The 24,574-nt window shown below is 42.9% G+C and overlaps 1 protein-coding gene and 1 non-coding gene across 2 annotated transcripts; one reads left to right on the top strand and one right to left on the bottom strand.

Moving 5' to 3' along the window:
- Positions 1 to 22,935, top strand: LOC139424561 (semaphorin-4A-like). Its single transcript, XM_071176537.1, has 14 exons — positions 1 to 835; positions 4,242 to 4,402; positions 6,104 to 6,166; positions 6,276 to 6,374; positions 6,576 to 6,678; positions 6,854 to 6,973; positions 12,309 to 12,436; positions 16,014 to 16,195; positions 16,394 to 16,529; positions 19,107 to 19,296; positions 19,471 to 19,586; positions 19,706 to 19,869; positions 20,124 to 20,194; positions 20,325 to 22,935. Exons 1-14 carry the CDS (start codon positions 736 to 738, stop codon positions 21,014 to 21,016), a joined length of 2,325 nt encoding a protein of 774 aa, XP_071032638.1. The 5' UTR covers positions 1 to 735; the 3' UTR covers positions 21,017 to 22,935.
- Positions 7,293 to 7,345, bottom strand: LOC139383570 (U7 small nuclear RNA). Its single transcript, XR_011628749.1, has one exon. It is a non-coding gene; the product is annotated as a U7 small nuclear RNA (small nuclear RNA).
- Positions 22,936 to 24,574: the final 1,639 nt, after the last annotated feature.

Genomic DNA, 24,574 nt, shown 5'->3' with positions numbered 1-24,574 from the left:
AGTAGGTAGCAGCATAGACCCTGAGGGATGACTGCTCTGAGAGATGAAGTCGCAGTTGAACCCTATGGGATATTATGCTAATTTGATTTCCACAGGGCTACGGAAATCGACTAGGTTAAATGTTCAAAGTTTCTTTTGAAAAAAATATTTAAAACAGAATAGTGTTACCATATTCCATTGAGAGTTAGTTTCATGTAACAGGGTCAACCTTAAAATGAGGGACAGAGGTAAATGAATCACCAATCACAGGAAATGAATAATAATGTTCAGAAATGACTGTCAAAGCAACAAAATAACTATGGCTTTACGATGATGGTGATAACTTGGAGAAATGTTGGAGTTAAGTGGAGGTTGCAAGACTTTTCATATTAAAAATCTGATTTATTGAATTCTACATATTGTCAATATTAACAGGGCACTTTATTTATTGTAACAGTCTTTTAAAATTCAATATTGGTGCACAATTTCTACTTAAAATATCAAAGGGGCACAAAAGGCACTCTTTTCGTGTTATGGTGATGACGAGAGGAAGTCAGACGATGCAGGCCACAGCATTGCAACACCTTTTTCACAAGTGTGTAACAAAGCTCTCAGCACAGCCAGACTCGCACACATTTAACACGCACACTGTGCTCACATGAGGAAGTCCTCTTCAACAACAGATCCTTCCACATCCTCCGCCTCAATCTCCATCCAGGTATTCCAGCCGGTTCTGTTGAGAGGAGCACCCCCATCATGGCATATGGGAGCCTGGCCTGGAGTCTCTCTGCTCTACTGGGGCTTCTCCTGACCCCTTCACTAGGGTTGGAACCTCCACGGATCTCCTTCCCCCTCGGTTAGTAGAACATTTGATTCATTATTGTTTTTTCATGTCCATTTACTGGGTTTTTATGTATTTGCATCTGTGTGTGAATCTTGCAAAGATGCAGCATTCAGGAAAGACAGATATTATTTCAAGTTTAGTTCATGTAAATATATAATTTGTCAGGATATAATATGAAAAAACACTTCCTGATGTTGAACTGCTGAGACATGTTCCGACTACGCATAGCTTGTGGCTGTATGCATGTCACTTAAAATTTCCGTTTGTGCCTCTTCCTCTACATTTTAAGAAACCACAGTGGCATGAAACACGATGGCACAATAGACACGAAGGCCCATTACCTTTTCACTCAGGCCCCCCTTCCAGCATTGGGGAACACCCCTCGCCCCCGCCCTGTACTCGCTCTCGCCACGTCTATTTCTATGGGCACAAGCACTGTTCTTGACACACACTGTTCATGACACACACCTCTTTTGTTGGCGGAGAGAATATTTAGCAGGTTTAAAGCTTATTTCCTGCAATTTTAACCCTTTTGTCATGGGGTGAAGAGAAAATGTTGCAGTTTTAAAGCTAATTTTCTTGCAATTCTATAGATTTTGCCATGTCTAATGTTTATTCATGTGACATTTGAGTGACGCAAACATTCACACAGAATCTCTGGGCAAAAAAACCTAGCTAAAACACTTTAGCTGACATGGGCTAGTTGACCTGGACATTTCTGACAAGTTATAAATAGCTCTAAGGTCTGCAATGACAGACATGACGAGGAAAACGGATTATGCACTACCCAATTTCAAAATGTCACTTTGTGCATTCTACTATTACAACTTTCAAGAGTAAGTTGAAAGCTGGACCCCCACGCTCCGCCTGCACCCCACAGTTTGGGAACTACTGACCAAGGCCACAGACAGACTGTATGGACAGACACACTTAAATACACTATAAGCACAGACTGCCTGATAATACATGTTTAGGTCAGGTGACAGTTGTAGTTGATTTATGCTACATGGGGTATCCAATATAGTATTTTTTCATACTTCATTTACTTTTCCCCTCAAGCTGTTACCCAATCAAAACAATGGTCAATTATATCCCTTATTTCTCCAAATCAAATCAAAGTTTATTTGTCACGTGTGCCGAATACAACAGGTGCAGACCTTACAGTGAAATGCTTACTTACAGGCTCTAACCAATAGTGCAAAAAAAGTGTTAGGTGAACAACAGGTAAGTAAAGAAATAAAAACAACAGTAAGAATACAGGCTATATACAGTAGTGAGGCGATAAAAGTAGCGAGGCTACATACGGACACCAGTTAGTCAGCCTGATTGAGGTAGTATGTACATGAACATATAGTTAAAGTGACTATGCATATATGATGAACAGAGAGTAGCAGTAGCGTAAAAAGGGTGGGTGGTGGGACACAATGCAGATAGCCCGGGTAGCCAATGTGCGGGAGCACTGGTTGGTCGGCCCAATTGAGGTAGTATGTACACAAATGTATAGTTAAAGTGACTATGCATATATGATAAACAGAGAGTAGCAGCAGCGTAAAAAGAGGGGTTGGGGTGTGCACACAATGCAAATAGTCCAGGTAGCCATTTGATTAGATGTTCAGGAGTCTTATTGCTTGGGGGTAAAAACTGTGGAGAAGCATTTTTGTCCTAGACTTGGCACTCTGGTACCGCTTGCCATGCGGTAGTAGAGAGAACAGCCTATGACTGGGGTGGCTGGGGTCTTTGACAATTTCTACAGCCTTCTTCTGACACCGCCTGGTGTAGAGGGCCTGGATGGCAGGCAGCTTAGCCACAGTGATGTATTGGGCTGTACGCACTACCCTCTGTAGTGCCTTGCGCTCAGAGGCAGAGCAATTGCCGTACCAGGCAGTGATGCAACCAGTGATGCAGTGATGCAACGCTCTCGATGTTGCAGCTGTAGAACCTTTTGAGGATCTCAGGACCCATGCCAAATCTTTTTCGTTTCCTGAGGGGGAATAGGCTTTGTCGTGCCCTCTTCACGACTGTCTTGGTGTGTTTGGATCATTCTAGTTTGTTGTTGATGTGGACACCGAGGAACTCAACCTGCTCCACTACAGCCCCGTCGATGAGAATGGGAGCGTGCTCGGTCCTCCTTTTCCTGTAGTCCACAATCATCTCCTTAGTCTTGGTTACGTTGAGGGATAGGTTGTTATTCTGGCACCACACGGCCAGGTCTGACCTCCTCCCTACAGGCTGTCTCGTCGTTGTCTGTGATCAGGCCTACCACTGTTGTGTCGTCTGCAAACTTAATGATGGTGTTGGAGTTGTGCCTGGCCATGCAGTCGTGGGTGAACAGGAAGTACAGGAGGGTACTGAGCACGCCCCCCTGTGGAGCTCCAGTGTTGAGGATCAGCGTGGCAGATGTGTTGCTACCTACCCTCACCACCTGGGGGCGGCCCATCAGGAAGTCCAGTATCAGAGGGAGGTGTTAAGTCCCAGGATCCTTAGCTTAGTGATGAGCTTTGAGGGTACTATGGTGTTGAACGCTGAGCTGTAGTCAATGAATAGCATTCTCACATAAGTGTTCCTTTTGTCCAAGGGCAGTGTGGAGTGCAATAGAGATTGCATCATCTGTGGATCTGTTTGGGCGGTATGCAAATTGGAGTGGGTCTAGGGTTTCTGGGATAATGGTGTTGATGTGAGCCATTACCAACCTTTCAAAGCACTTCATGGCTACGGACGTGAGTGCTACGGGTCTGTAGTCATTTAGGCAGGTTGCCTTTGTGTTCTTGGGCACAGGGACTATGGTGGTCTGCTTGAAACATGTTCGTGTTACAGACTCAATCAGGGACATGTTGAAAATGTCAGTGAAGACACCTTCCGGTTGGTCAGCACACGTCCTGGTAATCCGCCTGGCCCCACAGCCTTGTGTATGTTGACCTGTTTAAAGGTCTTACTCACGTCGGCTACGGAGAGCATGATCACACAGTCGTCAGCTACAGTACAGTATTTCTACACTTTTTTTGCTCTTTGTGACTCATTTGCTTGCATACAGTTTTACAAGAAAGTCAATGACCACAATCAGATATGTCAAGATGATAGATTCAAAGGCCAAGCCACTCAAAATCTAAAATTAAACTGTGCACAATGCTACATGTTCAAAAGTGAGACCACATAGTCTGAGTTTTTGTTTGGATACCTATATATACACAGTACGTATGCCGTTTTACAACAGTTGTGGTAAAAAGAGATGAGAATATGAGCCAACTCTCACAGTCTAAAAGTGAGCACTAGCTGCTACATTATAGAACCCCATTATAACTTTTTAGCTGTGGTGGGGGGGGGGGGGGGGGGTGTATCAATACCCATGGTCCGGTGTTAGCTGGCGGTCCACACAAACATACATCATAATCATACCATTTTTATTTGCCTTTCCTTTCAGAAAGCCCAGAGAGACCTCTTCCCTTATTCAGCCAACCAGACATTAAAAACACCACCACACTGTTGCTAAGTGACGACGGCTCCACTCTGTTTGTAGGGGCACAAGATGCTGTGCTCTCATTGGATGTCAGCCAGCCTGATGTTATAACCATGAAGACTAAGGTAGGCACATTCGAGAGGAAGAGGGAGCTGTCTTATTTCATCAGAGATACAGTGCCTTGCGAAAGTATTCGGCCCCCTTGAACTTTGCGACCTTTTGCCACATTTCAGGCTTCAAACATAAAGATATAAAACTGTATTTTTTTGTGAAGAATCAACAACAAGTGGGACACAATCATGAAGTGGAATGACATTTATTGGATATTTCAAACTTTTTTAACAAATCAAAAACTGAAAAATTGGGCGTGCAAAATTATTCAGCCCCCTTAAGTTAATACTTTGTAGCGCCACCTTTTGCTGCGATTACAGCTGTAAGTCGCTTGGGGTATGTCTCTATCAGTTTTGCACATCGAGAGACTGACATTTTTTCCCATTCCTCCTTGCAAAACAGCTCGAGCTCAGTGAGGTTGGATGGAGAGCATTTGTGAACAGCAGTTTTCAGTTCTTTCCACAGATTTTCGATTGGATTCAGGTCTGGACTTTGACTTGGCCATTCTAACACCTGGATATGTTTATTTTTGAACCATTCCATTGTAGATTTTGCTTTATGTTTTGGATCATTGTCTTGTTGGAAGACAAGTCTCCGTCCCAGTCTCAGGTCTTTTGCAGACTCCATCAGGTTTTCTTCCAGAATGGTCCTGTATTTGGCTCCATCCATCTTCCCATCAATTTTAACCATCTTCCCTGTCCCTGCTGAAGAAAAGCAGGCCCAAACCATGATGCTGCCACCACCATGTTTGACAGTGGGGATGGTGTGTTCAGCTGTGTTGCTTTTACGCCAAACATAACGTTTTGCATTGTTGCCAAAAAGTTCAATTTTGGTTTCATCTGACCAGAGCACCTTCTTCCACATGTTTGGTGTGTCTCCCAGGTGGCTTGTGGCAAACTTTAAATGACACTTTTTATGGATATCTTTAAGAAATGGCTTTCTTCTTGCCACTCTTCCATAAAGGCCAGATTTGTGCAATATACGACTGATTGTTGTCCTATGGACAGAGTCTCCCACCTCAGCTGTAGATCTCTGCAGTTCATCCAGCGTGATCATGGGCCTCTTGGCTGCATCTCTGATCAGTCTTCTCCTTGTATGAGCTGAAAGTTTAGAGGGACGGCCAGGTCTTGGTAGATTTGCAGTGGTCTGATACTCCTTCCATTTGGATGTTTAAAGCTTGGGAAATCTTTTTGTATCCAAATCCGGCTTTAAACTTCTTCACAACAGTATCTCGGACCTGCCTGGTGTGTTCCTTGTTCTTCATGATGCTCTCTGCGCTTTTAACGGACCTCTGAGACTATCACAGTGCAGGTGCATTTATACGGAGACTTGATTACACACAGGTGGATTGTATTTATCATCATTAGTCATTTAGGTCAACATTGGATCATTCAGAGATCCTCACTGAACTTCTGGAGAGAGTTTGCTGCACTGAAAGTGAAGTGGCTGAATAATTTTGCACGCCCAATTTTTCAGTTTTTGATTTGTCAAAAAAGTTTGAAATATCCAATAAATGTCGTTCCACTTCATGATTGTGTCCCACTTGTTGTTGATTCTTCACAAAAAAATACAGTTTTATATCTTTATGTTTGAAGCCTGAAATGTGGCAAAAGGTCGCAAAGTTCAAGGGGGCCGAATACTTTCGCAAGGCACTGTACGTTTATAAAAAGGTTCCTACAGTCTACAAATATTCTCTCTGTCTGTTTCTCCTGTAGATGGAATGGAAGCCCCCTCCAGATGTTCTACACGAGTGTACCACTAAGGGCAAGAAAGAAACGGTATTCATTGAGCCATCATGCACTTAAATGCACACACTTGCCTTCACAAGAAACCAATGAGAACCACTCTCACCTCTTTGATATCTGCCTATGTACTTATTTTCCTCAGACGGACTGTCCCAACTTTGTGCGAGTGCTGCAACCCATCAATGACACCCACTTGTATGCCTGTGGAACATTTGCGTACAACCCTCATGATACCTATATGGTAAGACATTGCAGATCTCCTAGACTCTCCTAAAGCCTTCTGTTCTTCTCCTTTACGTCATATTTGGATAGACAGAGTATTTATATGATAATGAAACCTATAACACACTTTTAATGACCCCTCTCTCTTTTTCCCACTTATGGTCCTATAATTCCTCCCCCCTCTCAAATGTGTCTGTTCCTTTCTCTCTCATTCTCTCAGGACACAGACACTCTCACCATGGCCAAAGTCCCCAGGAAGTACAATAACGGAAAAGGTTGCTGCCCGTTCAACCCATATCAAAGAAACACAGCCATCTCTGTTGGTGAGATTGATGATGTGGAGAGCCAATTGTAGCTGAATTAGTGGACTGCCTTGGTGACGATGCCACATGATAATTGCCAAGAAGACACCAACACTTCCGAATAAATGCTCTACTTTGTATTTTGTTCTCGTCACTCAGATACCTCAATTTTGAACATGTTTCTCTATATATATAGATGGTGAGCTTTTCACAGCCACGACAAATGACTTCCTGGGTAAGACACCAATGGTCTCCCGCCATCTCAGTAAAGATGGTCGCCCAGATGTTAGCCAGGATACCTCAGTGACCTTGAATGGTGAGTGGTCTTCAACAAATAGAGCGCAATAGTAATAACATGGTTTTTTTGACACTTACTCCGCCTTTGCTCGTTGGCCAAAGCCTATGGGAAAATGAATGGGGGATTTTTGGATAAACGCTGAAGATAAGGTCTGTGATATCCCACATTAAAAAATAAAACTGTAGTATATACTATAGTGATTAATGTAGTGTTTTTGCAGATTGTAGTATACTGTTGTATTTACTATACTGTTTTTGCAGAATGTAGTATACTATAGAATTTACTGTAGTGTTTTTGCAGACATTACTGTGTTTTGTTTTATCTTTGACATAGTAGTGCGGGCTTTCTCCTTGAGGAAACCTACTGGAGAAATACTAAAAGAGCACATTTTCCATAACCTGTTGGTAGGTAGGACTGTGGTCTAAACAGATAGTTCAATGGGATTGAGATCCGGGCTCTTCGCTGGCCATGGCAGAACACTGACATTCCTGTCTTGCAGGAAATCACGCACAGAACGTGCAGTATGACTGGTGGCATTGTCATGCTGGAGGGTCATGTCAGGATGAGCCTGCAGGAAGGGTACCACATGAGGGAGGAGGATGTCTTCCCTGTAATGCACAGCGTTGAGATTGCCTTCAATGACAACAAGCTCAGTCCAATGATGTTGTGACACACCACCCCAGACCATGATGGACCCTCCACCTCCAAATCAATCCCACTCCAGAGTACAGGCCTCTGTGTATAAAAGCCTTCGATGATAAACGCGAATCCGACCATCACCCCTGGTGAGACAAAACCGCGACTCGTCAGTGAAGAGCACTTTTGCCAGTCCTGTCTGGTCCAGCGACGGTGGGTTTGTGCCCATAGGCGACGTTGTTGCCGGTGATGTCTGGTGAGGACCTGCCTTACAACAGGCCTACAAGCCCTCAGTCCAGCCTCTCTCAGCCTATTGCGGACAGTCTGAGCACTGATGGAGGGATGATGAGTTCCTGGTGTAACTCAGGCAGTTGTTGTTGCCATCCTGTACCTGTACCACAGGTGTGATGTTAGGATGTACCAATCCTGTGCAGGTGTTGTTACAAGTGGTCTGCCACTGCGAGGACGATCAGCTGTCCATCCTGACTCCCTGTAGTGCTGTCTTAGGCGTATCACAGTACAGACGTTACAATTTATTGCCCTGGCCAGATCTGCAGTCTTCATGCCTCCTTGCAGCATGCCACATGCAGATGAGCAGGGACCCTGGGCATCTTTCTTTTGGTGTTTTTCAGAGTCAGTAGAAAGGCCTCTTTAGTGTCCTACGTTTTCATAACTGTGACCTTAATTGCCTACTGTCTGTAAGCTGTTATCAAATCAGATCAAATCCATTTTTATTTGTCACATACACATGGTTAGCAGATGTTAATGCGAGTGTAGCGAAATGCTTGTGCTTCTAGTTCCGACAATGCAGTAATAACCAACGAGTAATCTAGCTAACAATTCCAAAACTACTACCTTATACACACAAGTGTAAAGGGATAAAGAATATGTACATAAAGATATATGAATGAGTGATGGTACAGAGCGGCATAGGCAAGATGCAGTAGATGGTATCGAGTACAGTATATACATATGAGATGAGTATGTAAACAAAGTGGCATAGTTTAAAGTGGCTAGTGATACATGTATTACATAAAGATGCAGTAGATGATATAGAGTACAGTATATACGTATACATATGAGATAAATAATGTAGGGTATGTAAACATTATATTAAGTAGCATTGTTTAAAGTGGCTAGTGATATATTTTACATCAATTCCCATTATTAAAGTGGCTGGAGTTGAGTCAGTGTGTTGGCAGCAGCCACTCAATGTTAGTGGTGGCTGTTTAACAGTCTGATGGCCTTGAGATTGAAAAACAGCTTCTGTCTCTCGGTCCCAGCTTTGATGCACCTGTACTGACCTCGCCTTCTGGATGATAGCGGGGTGAACAGGCAGTGGCTCGGGTGGTTGTTGTCCTTGATGATCTTTATGGCCTTCCTGTGACATCGGGTGGTGTAGGTGTCCTGGAGGGCAGGTAGTTTGCCCCCGGTGATGCGTTGTGCAGACCTCACTACCCTCTGGAGAGCCTTACGGTTGTGGGCGGAGCAGTTGCCGTACCAGGCGGTGATACAGCCCGACAGGATGCTCTCGATTGTGCATCTGTAGAAGTTTGTGAGTGCTTTTGGTGACAAGCCAAATTTCTTCAGCCTCCTGAGGTTGAAGAGGCGCTGCTGCGCCTTCTTCACGATGCAGTCTGTGTGGGTGGAACAATTCAGTTTGTCTGTGATGTGTACGCCGAGGAACTTAAAACTTACTACCCTCTCCACTACTGTTCCATCGATGTGGATAGGGGGGTGTTCCCTCTGCTGTTTCCTGAAGTCCACAATCATCTCCTTAGTTTTGTTGACGTTGAGTGTGAGGTTATTTTCCTGACACCACACTCCGAGGGCCCTCACCTCCTCCCTGTAGGCCGTCTCGTCGTTGTTGGTAATCAAGCCTACCACTGTTGTGTCGTCCGCAAACTTGATGATTGAGTTGGAGGCGTGCGTGGCCACGCAGTCGTGGGTGGACAGGGAGTACAGGAGAGGGCTCAGAACGCACCCTTGTGGGGCCCCAGTGTTGAGGATCAGCGGGGTGGAGATGTTGTTACCTACCCTCACCACCTGGGGGCGGCCCGTCAGGAAGTCCAGTACCCAGTTGCACAGGGCGGGGTCTTAACGACCGTTCCACAGGTGCATGTTCATTAATTGTTTATGGTTCATTGAACAAGCATGGGAAACGATGGTTAAACCCTTTATAATGAAGATCTGTGAAGTTATTTGGATTTTTACGAATTACCTTTGAAAGACAAGTTCCTGAAAAAGGGATGATTCTTTTTTTCTGCGTTTATAGTCTATTCTATATATATATATATATCTTTTTTTACCCACCCCATTTTCGTGGTATCCAATTGGTAGTTAGTCTTGTCTCATCGCGTACGGACTCGGGAGAGGCGAATGTCGAGAGCCATGCGTCCTCCAAAACACAACCCAACCAAGCCGCACTGATTCTTTACACAATGCCCACTTAACCCGGAAGCCAGCCGCACCAATGTGTCGGGGGAAACACCGTGCACCTGGTGACCGTGTCAGCGTGCACTGCGCACGGCCCGCCACAGGAGTTGCTAACCCGGATGACGCTGGGTCTCCTGGTCGCGGCCGGCTGCGACAGAGCCTGGACTCAAACCCAGAATCTCTAGTGGCACAGCTAGCACTGCGATGCAGTGCCTTAGACCACTGTGCCACTCGGGAGGCCTGTTGGTTTTGTTACTTATGGGTGGCACAAAACAGGATATGGGGGAAGGGAATGGAGATATGCTAAATGCATACTGTAGTATTTACTATAGTTAAAGTGTAGTGTTTTTCCGGATACTACTGTAGTATTTACTATAGTATTTGACAGTATACTACAACATTCTATAGTAAACACTACACAATCGTGGGATACTACAGTGTGTAGTATAGTATTCTACAGAATATTATAGTTTACTATAGATTTCTAAAGTAAGTACTGTATTATTTGTTCATGGGGTTAAACACAGGCTTAGGAGATCTTACATAATTACATTAGCTGATGAAGATTGTGAATTTTGAATCAGTTATGTATTCAAAACAAGCACATAGTCTTCATAATTCATAAAAGGTCATGTTAACTGACTGATATTATCTCATAGAACAAAATTTATAAGATCTCCTAAGCGTGTGTTAACCTCAGACCTAATTTATAAGTTTATCCCAAAACCCCATTCTTTCCCCATTAATTTCCCCCATAGGAATGGCCAAACATACCAGAGGTAACTTATTTCTAATTTTTAGGACTACAAGCTGGTGAGCTCTATACAAATTCAACATTAGCTTCAGTTCAAGAAACAGAACATAAGCAACTGGTGTCCCCCAGGGCTCTGTGCTCGATACCCTGTTGTTCTCCCTATTCTGCACACAACAAAACCAATTGTTCACATTTTATTGTGTATTAAGAATCACTAAATATATCAACATGTCAAACTTTGATTGTTATTTGAACTCTTCTACATTCACTGATTTTGCAACTGTTGAATTGGCAAGAAAATAGTTACACTCAATATCCAAAAGTAAGTGGAGACCTGCTCTTTGAACATCTCATTACAAAATCATTGGCATTAATATGGAGGTGGTCCCCCCTTAGCTGCTAGAACAGCCTCCACGCTTCTGGGAAGGCTTTCCACTAGATGTTGGAACAGCGCTGCAGGGACTTGCTTCCATTCAGCCACGAGCATTAGTGAGGTCGGACACTGATATTGGACAATTAGGCCTGGTTTGCAGTCAGCGTTCCAATTCATCCCAAAGGTGTTCGAAGGAGATGAGGTCAGGGCTCTGTGCAGGGCAGCCAAGTTCTTCCACACCTATCTTGAAAAAAAAAAATTGCGCACGTGGGAATTATCATGCTGAAACAAAAAAAGGGCCTTCCCCCAACTGTTGCCACAAAGTTGGAAGCACAGAAATGTCTAGAAGGTCATTGTATGCCGTAGCGTTAAGATTTTCTTTCATTGGAACTAAGGGGCCTAGCCCAAGCCATGAAAAACAGCCCCAGTCCATTATTCCTCATCCATCAAACTTTACATTTGGCACTATTCATTTGAGCAGGCAGCGTTTTCCTGGCATCCGCCAAACCCAGATTCGTCCTTTGGACTGCCAGATGGTGAAGAGTGATTCATCACTCCAGCGAATGCGTTTCCACTGCTCCAGTCCAATGGCGGCAAGATATATACCACGCCAGCCAATGCTTGGTATTGCGGCTAATGGGCCATTGAAACCCATTTCATGAAGCTCCCAACAAACAGCTATTTTGCTGATGTTGCTTCCATAGGCAGTTTGGAACTTGGTGGTGAGTGTTGCAGACGATTTGTACGCGCAACGTGCTTCAGCACTCCCATTCTGTGAGCTTGTGTGGCCTACCTACTTTGTGGCTGAGCCGTTGTTGCTCCTAAACGTGTCCACTTCACAATAACAGCACTGACCGGGGCAGGCCTAGCAGGGCAGAAATTTGACAAACTGACTTGTTAGCATTTTATGACAGTGCCACTTTGAAAGTCACTGCGCTCTTCAGTATGGGCCATTCTACTGCCAATGTTTGTCTATGGAGATTGCATGGCTGTGTGCTCGATTTTACACACCTGTCAGCAACCGGTGTGGCTGAAATAGCCAAATCCACTCATTCGAAGGGGTGTCCACATAACATGTTGTGTATTACCCGTCTGTGCTTGAATAGATGTTTGTGTAATTGTCTGAGATGTTTGTGTAATTTCCTTTATTTCAGAGCCCACTTTCGTCAGTTCCGCATCTGACACCAGCGAGGGGAAGGTGTACTTCTTCTTCAGTGAAATTGGAAATGAGTACAGCTTCCTGGATGAGTTCAAAGTAGCGCGGGTAGCCCAGGTCTGCAAGGTAAGTAACAGGATGGGGCTTCGATTCCATTTAATATAGGAGAAATTAACATTAATCCAGTTAATGAATTGGAAAAGAAATCCTCATTGAATATAACATGCTAACTTCTCAAATTAATTAATTGAAATTAAATTCTTTACCTGAATTGAGTAGGAATTGCCCCCTAAGCCTGGTAGAATGGTAGGCCAGTGTCCCTCCCCATTCTCCTATGCACAGATTTACTCAGAAGGATATGAGAACCCTCGAGATGCAACTTCTCTTTTTCACAAGGCAGAAATGTGACTGCTTCCTCTGTCATTACTGACAGGAGAGTATTTACAGTGCCTTCAGAAAGTATTCATACACCTTGACTTAGTCCACATTTTGTTGTGTTACAGCCTGAATTCAAAATGGGTTTAAATGACATTTTCTCACCAATCTACCCACAATACTCCATAATGACAAAGTGAAAACATGTTTTTAGACATTTTTCCAAATGTATTGAAAATAAAATACAGAAATATCTAATTTACGTAAGTATTCACACCCGAGTCAATACATGTTAGAATCCCCTTTGGCAGTGATTACAGATGTGAATCTTTCTGGGTAAGTCTCTAAGAGCTTTGCACACCTGGATTTTTCAACATTTGCACATTATTATTTTTTTAATTCTTCAAACTCTGTCAAGTTTGTTGTTGATCATTGCTAGACAGTCATTTTAAGTCAAAACTGTAACTAGGCCACTCGGGAACATTCAATGTCGTCTTGGCAAGCAACGCCAGTGTATATTTGGCCTTCTGTTTTATGTTATTGCCCTGCTGCAAGGTGAATTTGTCTCCCAGAGTTGGAAAGCAGACTGAACCAGGTTTTCCTCTAGGATGTTGCCTGTGCTTATCTCTATTCTATTTATTTTTATCCAACAAAAGAACTCCCTAATTCTTGCCAATGACAATCATACCCATAACATGATGCAGCCACCACCATGCTTGAAAATATGAAGAGTGGTACTCAGTGATGTGTTGTGTTTGTCCCAAACCTAACTCTTATTGTATTCAAGACATAAAGCTAATTTCCTTGCCACATTTTTTGCAGTTTTACATTAGTGCTTTAATCCAAACAGGATGCATGTTTTGGAATATTTGTATTCTGTACAGGCTTCCTTCTTTTCAATCTGTCATTTAGGTTAGTATTGGAGTAACTACAATGTTGTTGATCCATCCTCAGTTTTCTCCTATCACAGCCATGAAACTCAGTCACCATTGGCCTTATGGTGAAATCCCTGAGCGGTTTCCTTCCTCTCCGACAACTGAGATAGGAAGGATGCATGTATCTTTGTAGTGACTGTGTGTATTGATACACCATCCAAAGTGTAATTAATAACTTCACCATGTTCAAAGGGTTATTCAATGCCTGCTTGTTTTATTTTTTACCCATCTACAGTTGAAGTCGGAAGTTTACATACACTTAGGTTGGAGTCATTAAAACTCGTTTTTCAACAACTCCACAAATGTATTGTAAACAAACTATAGTTTGGGCAAATCGGTAAGTAATTTTTCCAACAAATTGTTTACAGACAGATTATTTCACTTATAATTCACAATTCCAGTGGGTCAGAAGTTTACATACACTAAGTTGACTGTGCCTTTAAACAGCTTGGAAAATTCCAGAAAATGATGTCATGGCTCTAGAAGCTTCTGATAGGCTAATTGACATAATTTGAGTCAATTGGAGGTGTACCTGTGGATGCATTTCAAGGCCTACCTTCAAACTCAGTGCCTCTTTGGTTGACATAATCGGAAAATCAAAAGAAACAGCCAAGACCGCAGAAACAAATTGTAGACCTCCACAAGTCTGGTTCATCCTAGGGAGAAATTTCCAAAAGCCTGAAGGTACCACGTTCATCTTTACAAACAATAGTACGCAAGTATAAACACCATGGGACCATGCAGCCATCATACCGCTCAGGAAGGAGACGCGTTCTGTCTCCTAGAGATTAACGTACTTTGGTGCGAAAAGTGAAAATAAATCCCAGAACAACAGCAAAGGACCTTGTGAAGATGCTGGAGGAAACAGGTACAAAAGTATCTATATCGATATAACCTGAAAGGCCGCTCAGCAAGGAAGAAGCCACTGCTACAAAACCGCCATAAAAAAGCCAGACTACGGTTTGCAACTGCACATGGGGACAAAGATCGTACTTTTTGGAGAAATGTCCTCTGGTCTAATGAAACAAAAATAGAACTGTTTGGCCATAATGACCATTGTTTGGAGGAAAAAGGGGATGCTTGTAAGCCGAAGAACACCATTCCAACCGTGAAGCACGGGGGTGGCAACATCATGTTGTGGGGGTGCTTTGCTGCAGGAGGGTGTATGTAAACTTCAACTGTACAAATAGGTACCCTTCTTTGTGAGGCATTGGAAAACCTCCCTGGTCTTTGTGGTAGAATCTGTGTTTGAAAATCAGTGCTCGACTGAGGGACCTAACAGATAATTGTATGTGTGGGGTATAGAATCATGAATAATGATGAGTGAGAGTTACAGATGCACAAATATCATACCCGCCAAAACATCCCAACGCAACTAAAGGTGTTAACCCTCCACATATTTCAAGACAACTGGAGTACTGGGCCAGCCACTCTTAAATAGCACATGGGCCAGCTCAGTTGAAACACCTTCCGACTAACAAAATGGACAAGCCAGCACAGGTGTAAAACATACTGACTAACGAGATGACAGCAATCAGTACGCCCTATGTGCTGACGAGCTAAAGTCCAACCTCAAAACATAAATGGAAAACCCAAAGGCTGTAACATCTTCCCCCTTAAGACAACAAATAGAGAAGTTAGCATGTCTTGGGGTTATGACATTTGCGCATCTAACTTTCTCACTAATCACTATACACTATTCATTCAGGGCTATCTGTAATCATGCTAGCATCCACATTAATGTAGAAGTGTTTAGAAACATTATATTCTAATGTACTGTACAATAAAAGTGACTCAAATGGCACAATACATTATTTACCATTTCCATTGGGCACAAAATAATCTTAAACATAACGGAAAAAAACAGCCAATGCATCCAACAAGTTTGTAAAGTCACAAGTTTGATGTAATCATTGTGTGCTATGAATTTGGGACCAAATACTAAATTTCTGACTACTTTAATACACAAGTGAATTTGTCCCAATACCTTTGGTCCCCTAAAACGGGAAGACTAGGTAATTACGTGCTGTAATTTCTAAACGGTTGACGTGAAAATACCCTCAAATTAAATCTAACAGTCTGCACTTTAACCTCATAGTCATTGAATAATTTAAAATCCAAAGTGCTGGAGTACGGAGCCAAAACAACAACAAATGTCAATGTCCCAATACTTTTGGAGCTCACTGTAATTCCATTGATATTATGGGGTATTGTGGCAGTAAATTCAGACAGTAACACAACCAAATGTGGAAAAAGTCCAGGGGTGTGGATATTTTCTGAAGGCACTGTAAAGGCCAGAGGTGTATTCAGAACACTCTCAAAACAGAGTGCCCCAAAAAGTGAACCATGTCATGATTATTACTAAACAAATATGTTGTCCGTGGGTGCGTCAGGATGACATTGGGGGAGAGCGCATCCTGCAGAAACGCTGGACTTCCTTTGCTAAAGCCGAACTTCTCTGTCGGCCTCCCAAAGAGCTGCCTTTCAATATCATCCAGGATGTGTTCACCCTCGCTCCATCAGAGGGCTACTCCACACAAGATATTATTTTCTATGGTATCTTCACATCCCAATGGTGAGCATTTTATTCCTGCACATGTAAGATGAGATGTCTGGAGGTCTAATGACATGACCAAACAATTGTGCCAATATTTGGGTTAACTTTCTCACAAAATAGTTTTTTCTATATGGTTCTGCCCCCTCTTTCACATCTCTCTTTCCTGCTGGCCTCCTACCCTCTGTCTATATCTCTTCTCTCCCCTTCCACTCCCAGGTCAGTGGCTTCAGGGCAGTCTGCTGTGTGTGCCTTTCGGCTTGGGGACATCAAAGATGTGTTTGCTGGGAATTACAAGATATTCCAAAACCACCAATGGAGTCCTCGCATGTACAAGACTAGCAACCTGGGCAAGGTGTGGATGGGCCAATCCTATACTGTAGAAGTATACACTGAGTTTACCAAACATTAAGAACACCTTCCTAATATTGATTTGCATCCCCCCCGCTTTTTCCCTCAGAACAGCCTCAATTCGTTGCGGCAAGGACTCTACAATGTTTGAAAAAGCGTCTTTGCCCCAGTGCTTTCCAAAGTTGGGTCAAGTTGGCTGGATGTCCTTTGAGTGGTGGAACATTCTTGATAAACATGGGAAAATGTTGAGCGTGAAAAACCCAGCAGCGTTGCAGTTCTTGACACAAACCGGTGCGCCTGGCACCTACTACCATGCCCCGTTCAAAGGCATTTAAATCCTTTGTCTTGCCCATTCACCCTCTGAAAGGCACACATACACCATACATATTACAATTGTCTCAAGGCTTTAAAATCCTTCTTTAACCTTTCTCCTCCCCTTCATCTACACTGATTGAAGTGGATTTAACAAGTGACATCAATAAGGGATCATAGCTTTCACCTGGTCAGTCTATGTCATGGAAAGAGCAGGTGTTCTAAATGTTTGTATTCTCAGGGTAGATTACGGTATATGGGCAGGGTTGAGAACAATATCCTTTATAAGGATCCATTCTCATGGTTTACCTATTTTTTTGCAGTGGCAATAATAGGTTTATATACAGTGGGGAGAACAAGTATTTGATACACTGCCGATTTTGCAGGTTTTCCTACTTACAAAGCATGTAGAGGTCTGTCATTTTTATCATAGGTACACTTCAACTGTGAGAGACGAAATCTAAAAATCCAGAAAATCACCTTGTATGATTTTTAAGTTATTAATTGGCATTTTATTGCATGACATAAGTATTTGATCACCTACCAACCAGTAAGAATTCCGCCTCTCACAGACCTGTTCGTTTTTTAAAGAATCCCTCCTGTTCTCCACTCATTACCTGTATTAACTGCACCTGTTTGAACTTGTTACCTGTATAAAAGACACCTGTCTACACACTCAATCAAACAGACTCCAACCTCCCCACAATGGCCAAGACCAGAGAGCTGTGTAAGGACATCAGGGATAAAATTGTAGACCTGCACAAGGCTGGGATGGGCTACAGGACAATAGGCAGGGTAGCGTCGTGGTTAGAGCGTTGAACTAGTAACCGGAAGGTTGCAAGTTCAAACCCCCGAGCTGACAAGGAACAAATCTGTTGTTTTGCCCCTGTACAGGCAGTTAACCCACTGTTCCTAGGCCGTCATTGAAAATAAGAATTTGTTCTTAACTGACTTGCCTAGTTAAATAAAGGTAAAAAAAAAATATGTTAAAAAAAGCAGCTTGGTGAGAAGGCAACAACTGTTGGCGCAATTATTAGAAAATGGAAGAAGTTCAAGATGACTGTCAATCACCCTCGGTCTGGGGCTCCATGCAAGATCTCACCTCGTGGGGCATCAATGATCATGAGGAAGGTGAGGGATCAGCCCAGAACTACACGGCAGGACCTGGTCAATGACCTGAAGAGAGCTGGGACCACAGTCTCAAAGATTCGTCTCAAAGAAAACCATTAGTAACACACTACGCAGTCATGGATTAAAATCCTGCAGCGCACGCAAGGTCCCCATGCTCAAGCCAGCGCATGTCCAGGCCCGTCTGAAGTTTGCCAATGATCATCTGGATGATCCAGAGGAGGAATGGGAGAAGGTCATGTGGTCTGATGAGACAAAAATAGAGCTTTTTGGTCTAAACTCCACTCGCCGTGTTTGGAGGAAGAAGAAGGATGAGTACAACCCCAAGAACACCATCCCAACCGTGAAGCATGGAGGTGGAAACATCATTCTTTGGGGATGCTTTTCTGCAAAGGGGACAGGACGACTGCACCGTATTGAGGGGAGGATGGATGGGGCCATGTATCACGAGATCTTGGCCAACATCCTCCTTCCCTCAGTAAGAGCATTGAAGATGGGTCGTGGCTGGGTCTTCCAGCATGACAACGACCCGAAACACACAGCCAGGGCAACTAAGGAGTGTTTCCGTAGAAGCATCTCAAGGTCCTGGAGTGGCCTAGCCAGTCTCCAGACCTGAACCCAATAGAAAATATTTGGAGGGAGCTGAAAGTCTGTATTGCCCAGCGACAGCCCCGAAACCTGAAGGATCTGGAGAAGGTCTGTATGGACGAGTGGGCCAAAATCCCTGCTGCAGTGTGTGCAAACCTGGTCAAGAACTACAGGAAACGTATGATCTCTGTAATTGTAAACAAAGGTTTCTGTACCAAATATTAAGTTCTGCTTTTCTGATGTATCAAATACTTATGTCATGCAATAAAATGCAAATTAATTACTTAAAAATCATACAATGTGATTTTCTGGATTTTGTTTTAGATTCCGTCTCTCACAGTTGAAGTGTACCTATGATAAAAATTACAGACCTCTACATGCTTTGTAAGTAGGAAACACTGCAGATTTTGCAGGTTATCAAATACTTGTTCTCCCCACTGTAGTTGTTAATTTATGGACTTGTGCAATTAGCCTAATGACCAAATCCTCTTTAACCCCTTTGTTTCCCTCATGGCAATTGTAATGACTGAGTTTATGGCCTTTTTGTTGACAGTGTGGGTTGGCCAATGCCTCAGACACCACTCTAATGGCAGTCAAGGAAAGTTTCCTAGCCAGTGGAAGTGTGCGTCCGATAGGCAGTGCACCAGTTCTCAACTCCCCTGACCAGCGCTACAGTCGGATTGCTGCACTACGGACAAAAGCGGCCAATGGACAGGACTACACCATACTCTTCCTACTTAGTGGTGTGTCATAGTTATTTTCAATCTGGACATTGCTCTTTATTCTTGGTCTGTAAACTTCTGTCTGATTGCTCATGTGGTGATACAACTCCCATCCCAAATTTGATGGCAGATAATTTTGTCCCAGCACATTTTCTTTTGTTTGCAACCTTTGTCTTTCACTCTTCTCTTGGTCAGAGTCTGGGTTTCTCCACAAAGCTGTGCTGTTGAACACGGATACCCACATCATAGAGGAGATCCAAGTGTTCAGACAACCACAGCTGGTGAAAAACATACTTCTCTCCACCTCCAAGGTACACATTTGTTCAATCTTAACTTTTGTCAATACATGTTTTCAAATGGCATCTCTCTGTATACTGTCTGTGGCCTTTCATCCACTAAAGCCCTTTGATGCCTGTTCCTCCTATCGCAGGGTGTGCTTTATGTGGGGACCTCTGAAGGGGTGACCCAGGTGCCTGTATCCCAGTGCTCGTCCTATAAGAGCTGTGCCCAGTGTGTTTTGGCACGAGACCCCCTCTGTGGCTGGGACCCTGCCAGTGGACACTGTGCCAGTGTGTCTGCCATTCCAGCCAATGCGTGAGTACATATTTAGATCTTTAGATTAATCACTGGCCTCCACATACTGATGGTTCCCCGTGGCATTTCCATTCATTATTTTATTTTTTTTATAAAAAATTGTAAAATCGATGACATCCCAGCCTAGCACTCATGCATGCATTTGTGCAATGAAGAGAACAGTCAGGGCACCAATATTGATGGACATTCCTCTCTCTCTCCTACCTTTCCATCTCTCACTCCATCTTTGCATTTGTATGTGTTGTTGCTGTCAGACGGCAGGATGTGGAGCATGGCAACGTGATGAAGGAGTGTCAAGGTTCCCTCACAGCTAAACCTCTGCTAGGTGATCACTACAATTAGACAAGTGTATTGGGATTATAAAGTAATAAAACCAGTAAAAAAACATTTAAGCATTGAGTGCTCTATATTATGTATAACTCACTAATTTGTCTGTGCTCACATTCTATCCCCAGTGGAGGTGCACGCACAGCTAAATGAAGTAGTGAGGTTGAAGTGTTCCAGATCCTCCAATCTGGCAACCCTGAGTTGGAAGTCCGCCAAAGCTAGCGCTCTGCCCCACCACCTCTTCTTTCACTCTGGAGATGAGAATCTGGTCTTCATGGCCACACCTGACACCTTCGGAATCTACCACTGCATCTCTGTTGAGAGGGGTTATGAGGAGACAGCAGCTATCTACACTGTGAGACAGAGTGTCTCTCCTCAGGCCATTGATACTCCAGCCGTTCAATTTCGGATCACCACCACAGAGACTAAAGACCAGATGACCACTATGATGGAGATTCCAAGCGACACTGACAAGCTAGAGGATCCAGTCATCACCACAGACGTAATCACAACCGACAAGACTCCAGACACCAATTCCAGTACTGAGAAGCCAGAGGATATGACCCCAGACCTCCTTTCCAGCAGTGAGAAACCAGAAGACCACAATGAACCCTTAACAGCCAAGAATTACCATAGTGAATTGGTGGCAGTATCATTTCTCCTGGCTGTGTGTGTTTGTGTGCTAGTGCTAGGAGGGCTCTATGGGTGGCACCTGCAGGGCAGATATAAATTGGGCCCCTCGGACACTGCAGAGGGGGGATACAAGGAAGAGAATGACCCCCTGGAAGTCTCACCTCCCTCTATAAAGAAAGCAGAATGAATGGACTCAGAAGATATCTATCTTCATCGAGAGTCAATTTTTTTCAACAGGCATTTGATGACATAACATCAGGTGGATTTGAGCTTGTTGAAGATTTATAAATAAGTAAATTAAAAAGTGTGTTTGGGAGGGGGGGTGAAGGGTAGGTTTATTTACACGTGGAGCCTATTTGTCTTCAACTTAAACAGACAGATAATGCACATTTCTATTAATTTCAAATGAATACAATTTTTGGAATTCTACATTTCCTCAGCTGACATCTTTTTCTATAGGCTACAAAACAAGTGTGTTTATTTCTGTAGGAATGTTCATTCTCTTTTACTACGCCTACTATAATAAAAAGAAGAAATTACATTTCTGAATCTTTCATATCCCTTGGCTGTCACCAAATAATAGTGGACATGCATAAAGAATGCTGCCCCCAAGTACTTACCAAAAATGCCTCATTTGCTAAGATCACCGTATTATGCAGTGCTCTCCATCACTGCTTTTTTTTAAATCTGCATTAGCACAGTTAAAGTTTCCAATTCTAGCTCATAGGCGGTAATTTGAAAAAGTACAGTTGAAGTCGGAAGTTTACATACACTTAGGTTGAAGTCATTAAAACTCGTTTTTCAACCACTCCACAAATTTCTTGTTAACAAACTATAGTTTTGGTAAGTCGGTTAGGACATCTACTTTGTGCATGACATAGTCATTTTTCCAACAATTGTTTACAGATTACACTTATAATTAACAATTCCAGTGGGTCAGAAGTTTACATACACTCAGTTGACTGTGCCTCTAACCAGCTTGGACAATTCCAGAAAATTACATCATGGCTTTAGAAGCATCTGATAGGCTAAATGCCATCATTTTAGTCAATTGGAGGTGTACCTGTGGATGTATTTCAAGGCCTACCTTCAAACTCAGTGTCTCTGTGCTTGGCATCATGGGGGGGAAAAAAGACTGTAGACCACAAGTCTGGTTCATCCTTAGGAGCAATTTCCAAATGCCTGAAGGTACCACGTTCATCTGTACAAACAATAGGACACAAGTATAAACACCATGGGACCACGCAGCCGTCATACCGCTCAGGAAGGAGACACGTTCTGTCTCCTAGTGATGAACGTACTTTGGTGCGAGAAGTGCAAATCAATCCCAGAACAACAGAAACGGGTACAAAAGTATCTATATTCACAGTAAATTGAGTCCTATATTGACATAACCTGAAAGGCCGCTCAGCAAGGAAGAAGCCACTGCTCCAAAACTGCCATAAAAAAAAGCCAGACTATGGTTTGCAACTGCAAATGGGGAAAAATATCATTTTTGGAGAAATGTCCTTTGGTCTGATGAAACAAAAATATAACTGTTTGACCATAATGAACATTGTTATGTTTGGAGGAAAAAGGGGGAGGCTTGCAAGCCGCAGAACACCATCCCAACCGTGAAGCACGGGGGTGGCAGCATCATGTTGTGGGGGTGCTTTGCTGAAGGAGGGACAGGTGCACTTCACAAAAGAGATGGCATCTTGAGGTAGGAAAATTATGTGGATATATTGAAGCAACATCTCAAGACATTAGTCAGGAAGTTAAAGCTTGGTCGCAAATGGGTCTCCCAAATGGACAATGACCCCAAGCATACTTAAGGACAACAAAGTCAAGGCATTGGAGTGGCCAGCACAGGGTCCTTACCTCAAACCTATAGAAAATGTGTGGGCAGAACTGAAAAAGTGTGTGTGAGCAAGGAGGCCTACAAACCTGACTCAGTTACACCAGCTCTGTCAGGAGGAATGGGCCAACATTCACCCAAATGATTGTGGGAAGCTTGTGGAAGGCTACCCAAAACAATTTACAGGCAATGCTATCAAATACTAATTGAGTGTATGTAAACTTCTGACCCACTGGGAATGTGATGAAATAAATAAAAGCTGAAATAAATCTCTCTCTACTTTCATTCTGACATTTCACATTCTTAAAATAAAGTGGTGATCCTAACTGACCTAAGACAGGGATTTTTTACTAGGATTCAAAGTCAGGAATTGTGAAAAAACTGAGTTTAAATGTATCTGGCTAAGGTGTATGTAAACTTCCAACTTCAACTGTAGATTGAATGATGTCTTGTGCTGTAGTTAACAACTCTGTGGCCGTGTTCGAGAGCATCAAAAATGACTTCGGGTGACTGACTGATCTACAAATCACATTGCATCATAAATAACAACTCATTATTTGTAGATCAGTCCTATACAATTTACCAATGATACTTTGCAGTTTTGATTTTCTTGAACACGGCCAATGGGTAGTGCCAGAGATACTGTAAATAATGATGAGATCGTCTTGTCTCTGCCTAACAATGCGAGTCGTTCCAAAGGCGGAAAGGCAAGCGGTTTGTGGTTCCCACGTGGACAGATGTTGAATGGAGTGAACCATCTCGCTTCACCTCTTCTTCTCTGGTAGTGCTAAAACAATGTCATATTGTTAGGAAAATTATGATTAAATGACTGAACAATAGTCTTATTTTAAATGAAACTGTAACTAAATAAATGTATACTCTGTTTTATTATATCTGATTAACAATATGAGTTCATAAGAAGGGATTGTGTGACACGGACAAGGAGTAATTCAAGTTAATGAACACCATTCCAACTAGGAAGAAAGGAATGGTTTGTGGATTAAGTAAACAGATAAGGTAGATAACCTATGGTTGAACCGACGTAACTGAGCTCTGGGGTGTTTTAGATAAGGCAGTGAGTGCATTCCTAGGTTTTCTGTTAATTAGAACTGTCAGCTAAGTGGTGATCGATAATGGTGAGGAGTCAAGTTAATTCAGTTGTGTTGTGTGTCTTGTGTATGTGTTAGTGAGTTGGAATGAACTTTTAAAGTTCCCTTTGTCCCGGTCTAGAGGAGGAGATTAATTTCAGAAGCAATGAAATTACGTCATGTTATTGTATATAAACTGTTGCTCGTGGTAACGCGCTCCGAGAATAAATTCTGTTACCTATTATTGAAAAGACTGGTCTCCGTCTATTTTATGCAAACAAGAATCTTACAAATTCTCATAAAATAGATTAAGGGAATTTAATTAATGAAAACATATTGGAATAACTAAATTACAGTAACACATATCTGAATTCCTCCATCTTTATGCACCTTCGACAGGTTAATAATTGTTTACTTTTATCCGGGATCCTTGGGAGTTGGGACGTCCCTACCCTAAACCATACTCTTAATTAACTAACCCTTATCTTAACCGTTGGGGCTCCCGAGTGGCGCAGCACTCTAAGGCACTGCATCTCAGTGCTAGAGGCGTCACTACAGACACCCTGGTTTGATTCCAAGCTGTATCACAACCGGCTGTGATTGGGAGTCCAATAGGGCGGCGCACAATTGGCCCAACGTCGTCCGGGTTTGGCCGGTGTAGACTGTCATTGTAAATAAGAATTTGTTCTTAACTGACTTGCCTAGTTAAATCAACAACAACAAAGAAATGGTGACAGAGTTGGGATGTCCCAAGGATACGATTTAGACTTTAGACTTACACAATTAACAAAACTTTGAGAAGGTAGGTGGGTTTTCTAGT

Source organism: Oncorhynchus clarkii, chromosome 2 (genome assembly GCF_045791955.1).
Source record: "Oncorhynchus clarkii lewisi isolate Uvic-CL-2024 chromosome 2, UVic_Ocla_1.0, whole genome shotgun sequence".
NCBI classification, from domain to species: Eukaryota; Metazoa; Chordata; class Actinopteri; order Salmoniformes; family Salmonidae; genus Oncorhynchus; species Oncorhynchus clarkii.
Note: the sequence above shows the minus strand (reverse complement) of the source record. Positions and strands in the feature narration are given on the sequence as shown.

What these genes read in the sequence shown, in the direction of transcription:
- LOC139424561 (XM_071176537.1), top strand. Translation starts at nt 736, where the DNA reads ATGGCATATGGGAGCCTGGCCTGGAGTCTCTCTGCTCTACTGGGGCTT. An exon ending in ACGGATCTCCTTCCCCCTCG is followed by an intron (nt 836 to 4,241) that starts GTTAGTAGAACA and finishes CTTTCCTTTCAG; the next exon opens with AAAGCCCAGAGAGACCTCTT. An exon ending in CTAAGGGCAAGAAAGAAACG is followed by an intron (nt 6,167 to 6,275) that starts GTATTCATTGAG and finishes TATTTTCCTCAG; the next exon opens with ACGGACTGTCCCAACTTTGT.